At 39.3% G+C, this 9,738-nt stretch overlaps 1 protein-coding gene across 1 annotated transcript in view; it reads right to left on the bottom strand.

The window, feature by feature from the left end:
• CTTNBP2 (cortactin binding protein 2) overlaps window positions 1–9,738 on the bottom strand; it is an 87,287-nt gene that overhangs the window by 40,987 nt on the left and 36,562 nt on the right. The window contains exons 9-11 of the mRNA XM_023525606.1: window positions 4,662–4,937; window positions 2,840–2,935; window positions 1,598–1,677 (exon numbers count right to left, since the gene is read on the bottom strand). Of these exons, the coding sequence (XP_023381374.1) occupies window positions 1,598–1,677; window positions 2,840–2,935; window positions 4,662–4,937 (452 nt within the window). The remainder of the gene's footprint in view (window positions 1–1,597; window positions 1,678–2,839; window positions 2,936–4,661; window positions 4,938–9,738) is intronic.

Below are 9,738 nucleotides of genomic sequence, written 5' to 3'. Positions count from 1 at the left end.
AATATACAGTTGTTATTTGGTTGTGATACCTTTATTTATTTTATCATCTAAACTGGTGAATGATAAGCTCTGAGCCAGAACCTCGCCTTGTACAGAGAAACTGAGAAGGGGGAGGAAGGCAAGAAAGTGGTTTCAGAAAGTGACTCTACTGAGAGCCTGAGGCTCACATTCCTGAAAACCAGTTGGTCACACAACTTCAACCTTCACTTAAGCAAAGGAATGAGATCTTCCCATTTTTATAAAACCCTCAGGCTTACTTTGATGCATGAAAGAAAAAAGAGCAAAGAGCAAAGAAAAAAAGTAAAAGTATCAAATTTAGAAGATACCATCTCTCCCAAATTGTAAGGCCTTTGAATGTTTCTATGCTTCTGTGACTGCCTTTACACAGGTCAATCCCGACTTTGAGCCCAGGCAGACTACCCGGGGAAGGCTTTTCAATACTTTCTTTCATCAGGGACAAAGACATCAATTCATAGTTAATGGAAACAACTTTCATTAAGGGTCACAGTCAAACCCATTCATTTTTTAAAAAATTATCCAAATTAAAGCAGTAAACTAAATGATTGTTTACTTAATATTTCACACCATCAGTATTAATTTTAGGTAGGTCTCACACACACAGACACACACAGGTATCAGGGAATACACAATCCTGGCTTTATCACTCACTAACTATATAGGCTTGTAGCTATTTTCTCTCTATTTCCTCATTTATAAAATAGGAGATACTGTCTACCTCACGGGGATGTTTTGAGGAATAAATTAGACATGCACAAACACTTTGCTTATAGCCTGGCATGCATAAGGACTGGACAAATGCAAAGTATTACTTTAATCCGTTTTGTACTGAGAATTTGCTACTTTCTCTTGATAATCATACTCCCCACTTCTTCCTTTTAGTAATGGAACTGCCTAGTATTAGCATAGTAGGGTCACCTGGCAAAAGATCACACTTGTCAGCCATGGGTGGACATGTGTCTATATTCCCGTGGGACATGGTAAGAATGATGTATGTGACTTCCCTGAAAGGAAGCGGCTTGCCCTCCAGGCTCTCTTCCCTCAGGCCACAATCTGGATGTGGACCAAGCCCACATAAGCAAGACCCCAGGGAACAGTGGAGCCCTGAGAGAGAAGGTACACTGGCATAGCCCTGCCCCTCCACCCTCCATGGCTCTCTCACCAGCTGGGGCTTCTATATGTGAGAAAAATAACTTCCATACTGTTTAAGATATAATTTTTTGGTTTCTGTTAAAGTGACCAAATTAATACTCTGTAGCAAGGCATTTTAATACTTATAGCTGTTTTCTTCCATATTTATGTCGAGTCCTTGTTAGGAGAAGACAACCCCCTCCTGCCCAAACTGTAACACTCAAAAGTCACAGGTAGTCTCCAGGTCCAAGCAATGACACCTGGATAACAGTGACAGAAATCCAGAACTAAGTGAGCAGCAGCCTTCCACAGGGGCAGGGGAGGAGACTGCTGGAGAAGGTAATGGGCTGAGAGCAGGGGGTGGGCGGAGACTCGCACTCCTCTAAACGTAACAATGTGCCAGTGCCAGGGACAGGAGTGTAAGGCTCCACTCCCAGCGTCCACCTACCAGCCTGAGGTAGTTCTGCAGCATCTGGAGGGGGATCATAGATGCGTAAGTCACACTACTGAGGCAGCCTTCTTGAGGACCTGTAGGAAAGAAATACACAGAAAGTAAAAACATAAATGACCAAAACACAACTGTATCTATCATAAAAGATATAAGGTGTTTGTCGAGCTATATAGGCAGACCTGACACTTGGTCAAGAAGCACCAGTGTGCCTTTACCATAGTGAAAATATTGCAATACGTTGTACTGGCTGGTAAACAGCCACTGCTCCTGGCCTCCCAAGAGCTCCACAGCTGCCCCTTCCTCCCCGGGGAAGCCCACCCACATCTCGTCAGTCATCCAGGTCTCCGATCTCAGCTCCAACATGGTAGCTGGTATCTGCTCTATCACTGGATTCAATATTTTACTGTTTATAAGAAAACATTATTGGAGATAGTTCCAATCCTCAGAAAGTTCTAGCTTTGGCCATCATCAATGCAATCAAGGTCTGGGTTCTCCCTTTAGGTCCATTCTCCAAATCCCCCAGCCACCCAAGTTCTGCTATACTTTCAATACATTGTTTGAACGGAAAGGAATTTTCTAGGATGGTCTCAAAATTTTTTTTTTTAAGATTCCATTCCTAAGTATGGGAAATACATGATGAAATCAGTAGCCTTTTAGAGTTAAGGGCTGAGAAACAGAATTCCTATAGCACTTACTAGCTGTATGACCTTAGACAAAAAAAAAAAAAATCAGACTCCCTGAGCCTTAGTTTTCTGTACATAAAATGACATAAATCATTGGGCTGTTATAAGGATTAAATTTATACTTGTAATGTGCTGTAAACAACAGGGACTAGCACATAGTAGGTACTCACTGAACATTAGCTTGTACCATTATAATATTAATCATATACTGCACTTGACAGTAACGAAAGATACTTCTTTTAACATCATTTCTGTTGCTCTCTCATTGGCACATCAGTTTGGCCTCTGATTTGTTCCTAATGAGAGATGCAATCAAAATCACGGGAATCAACAATCAAGACAGACATCTCTATAGGTGTCAAAAACATGGCTTTTGAGAGATTTCCTCTCCTTAATCAAGGTTCCAACAAACACCTAATTATTTAGTAATGGGAGTCATATATGATGCATGGCTGGAGGAAGCGGGACAAAAACATACAGGTTTAAGAAATGGTACTTCAAAACAATCATGAAGCAAACACTGTGTCAACATTACCTCAGTTTGGAACATCTTTACCTGACAAAAGAACAGTGACCTGCTCTGCTTTATTCTTCTTCATAAAGTCCCATGGGGACTGGGTGAAGCTCTGACCTATTGACCATGGCACCTTTCCTAGTTCAAAAAAAATGAAATGAAAAATGTCAAGAGAAGATTAAAAGTAATTTTTCTTATAAGGGGCAATGCACGATCTTCTCTGTCAGATTCTAAGGAGCTTAAACTGTCAAAAGCACAGACAGAATTTGTGAAGGGTCACACAGGATGAACTCACTATTGTTGCTGAAGGTCAAGAGGAAGACCTTCAAACTACAGGCTTCTCTAAAGCTGTCCTGAGGAGGGGCTGAGAGAAACCTGGAGAGTACAAATACAACTAAATATTTCTAAGGTTAAGTTTTTAAGAGCAAAGCTGATCATATCCTCCGTGATCCTGCAGGGCTTGGTTCACAAAAGCCAAGCACTTTGGATGAGACAACAAGCCCTTTATGATCTGGTCTCTGTCTCCCTTTCCAGCAAATATTCAGATTCAAGAAAAACAAAAACAACAACAAAAAACAAATAACTTCAAGTGTTCAGGGTAAGGCAAGTTTTTTGCAGTCTGGGCTCTCTGCTTGCTCTTACTCAGAAAGGGTTCCACTTGATAAGGTGCCTTCTCTAGGGAGGGGTTAGCAATACAAACTCATTTTCATCTTTGCCCTTCCACAGATCAATTCCTAAATACCTATTCTCGGCATGCCCCCACCACGCATGCACGCCCCACTTGCAACTGTGTTATCTATTGGCCTGGGGTTCTTTTCATCTAGTTTATCAATACAGTAAAAATCACTTGTTATCCATATATTAATAGCAATAATAATGAATAATAATGTAGTTATCGATTAACAAGTGGCTACAGCAGGAACTAAACTAAGCCCTGTACCCACAAAACTCAATGGTTTTAGATCTAAGATGCTACTAGGATGCCCCACCCTCGTTGATGGGCATGGACACTGGAACCATCAAGCCTCAGAGCCTGTTGCTCACAGAGGTAAAGCCGGTGGTAGTGCATATCCATTTGTTTTTGGTGGTTTCCAGATTAGCTGGATGAGGGTTAATGGTGCAGGGCTGTGTCCTTCAAAACATGGCTGTGCTGACTTCATTTATCAGATCCTGGGCCAAACCACACCCTGAACCACACTCCATTGTCTGGGCAAAATGGAATCCTGAGAGCCATTTAGGACTTCCTTTCTTAATGAAATTATTCAATTACCTAATAGTTCTTCCAAAATAAATATGGTAATTTTAATGATCATGCCATAGATCTATAAAATTAAGGTGTTGTGAATAATTTGCTTTAAAATCTAGTGGTAATATATGTTTGGAAAGTGAATTGGCATATGTGAGAGAAGAGAAGAAAACACTCTCTACTATAAGCCGATATATTAATAGCACGGTAAAGCCCACCCTTCCTTAACTGGGGCCATGCTTTTGCAACATGGTGCTATTCAAAGCACATAGCACAAGTACAAATTTGGAGCTGTGTTCAGAACTTGCGCATTAGCAAGCAGCTGCAGTGTGGTTAGTTTCTTGCATTTATCTAGAATAGCAAGCACAATCACAAAGCCTCATCAAGGGCTTTCATGTTCTTTACTCTCTGAGTATTATCTGAGGCATAAAAGCATTTTTATACTAAAAGGCAACATTATGCAATGGATGCATTGTGAATATGCAAGTTTTTCAGAACCAGCAGCTGCCACATGTGAGCTCTGAATGTGTTTAATCAGTGAACTAAGTCTCAGGTTATAAAGCCCATAAACATAACCCCAGAAATTTAGCTTTCTCTTCATCGCAGGACTGCTGATACCTAGCATGATGGATCGCACGCTGCTTGCACCAAGGCCAATACTGGAGTCCGTGGTGTTATTAAACGTCACATCTTCCAAACTCCACCATCCATCAGAAGAGATGGCTTGGAAATGATTTGTCAGAGCTTGACTCACTGCTTTTGAAAAATCATCCCATGATGTCTGTTTGCGGATATTTAAAGCACATATTGTGTTTTCACATTCCAAGTCATCGGAACCATAGTTGCCTGGTTGAATTTCACCCACCGAAATCCTTAAGGGTATTTTAAGAGCATCTGTTGGAAGAATAAGAGAATTAGAAGTGTAAAAAAAAATCCTGATAGAAAAAACAGCAAAACTATTATATAAAATAAGCAGATATGAACATTTTTAAAACAATTCAAAGTGTGGCTATCATATTTCTTTAAATAACATTAATTCAATGTTCTTATACCACAGTAAACTTTGGCTTTACATTTCCTCACATTTCTTTAGAACCACATTGCTTGCTTGAACTGTTTATCTTTCCTCGTATCTTTGGCCTTTTCTACTTCGTTGACTCTTTCCCTTCAGTAAAATTCTCAAGTTCTTTAAAAAATCTGAGACCCTGAATTCTCCATATTGCCCTTTCTCATCTTCATTGATAATGTCAACAAAAAGGCACGTTATAGAACCTTGACATATATAAAAGAAGCCCTAGGCATGAGCCTACAGGGGCTGGGCAGGGCTGCTGAGGACAGGACATTGTGGACATCACCCACAGTGGCAGGTAACAGACACACAGCTGTATAGGTCAGTGTGCTCACGATAGTGGTTTCAGAGTCACACAACCTTGCTCTGAGCCTCAGGGTCAGCCTTCTATTAGCTCTGTGTACTTGCTAAATTGCTATGATCCCTCTATACCTCAACTACTTCTATAAAATGGAAGGAATATTCAATCGAGTTGTTATGAAAAGTCAGTGAACTCATGTTTGGAATGGATTTAACACACTGTTACATGGTAAGTACTAGTAAGAATTTTATAAATGGCAAACAATGCAGTAGAAGCTTGTAAAATGATCTTTCCAACCTGTCTGTGACAGCAAATGACAGATGCCCCACTAAGGTGGGAAGCATCCTCATGCACTTCTGTTCTTATGAACTGAATTATATGCTTATCAAGAGTCTCTTATGGTTATTCCCAAATATTCTATGTCTGTTAACTCATTACTACAATTAAATTAAATATTCTATAAACTGATGAAATTAGTTACTATTCTTATGAAAACTATGTTGAACACTTTTTAGAGAGACTAAATAAAGGGGTTGCTAATGAGGCACTGATGAGACTATTACATAAAATTAGAAAAAAATTTATCTCTAGACAGATACTGTCTTTAGTTTGCTTCCCGAATATGTTTAAATCTTCAAACACTAGAAATCATAGATTTCATAAGTCATTAAAGATGTGGATTGTTCAAACAGGAAGGGTATATGGAACTTCAATCAGTAGAACCAAACTAAAATGAAGACTTCCACCTAGAAGTGGGTGAAAGAATTACTTTGTGTTTTAAAATGTTTAAAAATGCATACTTTTATGTATCCCCTTCTTAAACAAACTTTTCCCAACTAACTAGTGGATTATTTTATTTCCTGGCAATTCTCAGTCCTCGTCTTACTCATCACCAGCGTCTAGCACAACTGATGTCTCTGCTCTCTTCACTCCTACTGGATTTCCTCCTATCTCACTGGTCACTCGTCAATGCTGTTCCTTTGCTGGTCTCAGATTTCTTAATAATAGAGTGCTGCAAAGCTCATTTCTCTTATTCTTTCTACCTATATTCACTTCCTTAGTGATCTCATCTAGTGCCATGACTTTAAATATCATCAATAGACTGCAGACTCTCAGATTTACATATGCAGCTCATATTCATCTCAAGAATTTTTGCTGACTTGACGTCTCCACATAGTCCTAACAGACATCTCAAACTCATACACTCAAAACCGAACTCCTGATCTTCACTAGCAAAATCTGCTTTACCCACAACCCTCCCCTTGACAGGTAACAGCAACTCCATCCTGCCTGTTGCTCAGGCCGAACACCTGGAGGTATCCACAAATCCCCTTTTTCTCACACTTCACTTTCAATCCATCAGGAAGTTTTGTTGGCTCTACCTTCAGCTATATCCAGAATGAAACCACTCCTCACACTTTACTGGCTATAATCCTAGATTCAGCCAGCATTATTGTCTTTTACCTGGATTACTATATTAATGACCTAACAAATCCCCTGCTTCTACCTGTGACTTCTTACAGCCTATGTTCAACAAAGCAGCCACTAAGACTCTTAAAATATACAACAGATCCTGTCACTCTCCTCCACTCAAACACTGACATGGCTCCTCCAAGTCCCTCCGATGGCTACAAATCCCAAAAAGATTGTTCCCCTACGCATCCCATGCTGGAACTTCTCTGACATGTGTTCCTACTTCTCTCCCCTCGCTCATTAACCCAGTCACCCTGCCCTCCTTGCAAGTCCTCAGACACACCAGCTGTGCCCCTGCCTCAGGGCCTCTGTCCACTTGATGTTCTGCCTGGAAAGCTCTAACCTGAGATATCTATGTAGCTGCCCTCCTCACCTCCTGCAAGGGTTTGCTTAGATGTCTTATCAGTGAGACTACCTTGTCCATCATTTTAAAAACAGAAACTCTTAAACCTATTTTAAAAACTCCCACTCCCAATCCCCCTTAGTCTTTTCCATAGTACATATTACCATCTCATATGCCATGGAATTAATTATTTCTTATGTTTATTGTTCATTTTGTTTCTTAATATTAGAATATAAAGTTGAATTTACTGATACAGCTGGTTGATTGAATGGATTGGATGATAATCCCGATAAGAAGTCATACTATTTTATATAATCTAGCACTCCATATTCATAAATCCACAAGTGAACCTTTCATAAAATGTGCTGAGTAGCATATATTCCTAGAGCTGGAAGGAACTGAGAAGGTGACCGATTATCTTCACAGACAGGCAGGCAACCAGACGTAGAGAGGAAAAAACGACCTATCTAGGTTCCTACAACCAGCTGATGGCCAAGTATCCAGTCGTGACTTCTTACATCCTGCTATTCTCAAGTCCACAGAGACAACCCATGTCAGAAGAAAAGAGCAGTAATTACTTAGAATGCTATCCTTGGTCAGTAAAATACAAGGAAGATTTCGCGTTATTTGAATAGCAATTCTGCAAAAAGCCATTCTAAATGGAAAAAATTACTAGATTTATAATCAATAGTTTTTTTGTTTGTTTGTTTGTTTGTTGTGTGCGTGTGCGTGTGTGTGTGTGTGTGTTTGGTAATAGCCAGAATTCAAAGAAGGCTAAGAAGAGAATGAAAAAACTGTAGTTGTATTAATATTTTTTCCCTTCGTGTCAGAGGCCCACGCATTGTGGATGAGGGATGAACAGTGAAACTGTGAAATGCACTCACTCAGATTCTCCAGCAGGTGCTTGCAGTCGTCTGTGGCGACATCATGTGCAGTCCGATCACACTTATCTCTCTTTTCAGGCTCCAGCCCTGCATGTCTACACAAGATTTCTAGGCAGTTCTGCAAAGACAAGAGCTGTATTACATCACCTCCAAATTAATAAACTTTGAGCTAAAACCCAAAGGGAAAAGTCAGTGGCCTATAGCAAGCAAATCAGGAATTCTCAACTAGAAATCTTACTTCAATTCCAGCAACCCAAAGGAACAGATTATTTTAAACAAGTTTCAAATTGAAAGGCTAAGAGGGCTTCATTTAAATGCGAATCATAGGGTCAAAACTGCTCCACAGAACCTCCCAGGTTTCAGGAGAAAAATATTAGCTTACTAAGGACTCAGTTTGCAGAGTGACATTAGGAAAGAAATTGACTTCAATATCCTTTTATGGTAATCTGGCATATAAAGCACAAAGACTTTTGCTACAAGTAGATGTTACTTGCTTTCTTCTAGACTATGAACTTCTTTCCTGTTCATGTAAAATGCAGGAAAACATTTTAACAATTCTGTCCCAGAGTCCTCATAAGCACTTTTATACTTGAGATATTACGCTGTCCTGTTTTTTTTTTTAATTTAAAATATATAAAGACCATATGGGGGGTTGATTTTTAGAAAAACATTCCCAATACATTAAAGTTAAGTTCTCTCTCTTTTCCAGCTTTATCCTTCTTCTGTGCTGTTTAAGGAAATCTTCACTTAAAAAATAGTAATAACCTATGAACTGAAAAGTCTTATTTTCCAAAAAAAATTTCAAACCAAAGTAGAAATAAAACAGTATACAGGCAAACATTTTCTAATAAATAATTGCCCGGTATGATATTATATCAGGATATTTACTGAAGAACTCTGTTATATCTACTTTGACCTCTATAGGATTTGTTTACTGATTTTCCACAAGAACAAACACAAAACTGGATAGAGCAGAAACCAAAGGAACTAACAATCCAAATAAGCAATGTCCTTTTCATCAACTCTCCAAAGACAAACGCGCGTGCATGACCACACGTGCCCGCACACACACACAGAGGCTTTAGGCTGACCTTCACTTCTGACAACATAGCAAACTAGGCAGTCGGACAGCCTTCCCCACCATTGCTACAAAATACCCTTTTTCTGTTTGGCAAAACATAGTTTTTTTTTTTTTATGTAAATATTTTATTGAAGTATAATATCCACATAGAAAAGTACACAAATAAGTATACAGCTTGAAGAATGTTGTGTAAGGAGCACTATGGAAGCCTCCGTTTCTATCACTACCCATCCCTACTCCCCCACAGGTATGTGCTACTCTGATTTCTAATCAGAGTAGAAATCTACTCTGATTTTTTTTAATCAGAGACTGGTGAGCCTGTTTAAGAACTTTATATCGATGGAATCACACTGCAGGTACGCTTTTCTATTTGGCTTCTTTCGTTAAACATAAAGTCTATAAAATTCATCCATGTGTTGGGTGCAGTCGCAGTTCATCTTTTTTTGTTTGTTCTTTTTCAAATTACTGTGGCGTATCCCATGATGTAAATACACCACAATTTATTCATCTATTCTCTTGTTGATGGATATTTGTGTTCTATTAC

This window comes from Pteropus vampyrus, unplaced genomic scaffold (assembly GCF_000151845.1).
Source record: "Pteropus vampyrus isolate Shadow unplaced genomic scaffold, Pvam_2.0 Scaffold580, whole genome shotgun sequence".
Classification (NCBI taxonomy): Eukaryota; Metazoa; Chordata; class Mammalia; order Chiroptera; family Pteropodidae; genus Pteropus; species Pteropus vampyrus.
Note: the sequence above shows the minus strand (reverse complement) of the source record. Positions and strands in the feature narration are given on the sequence as shown.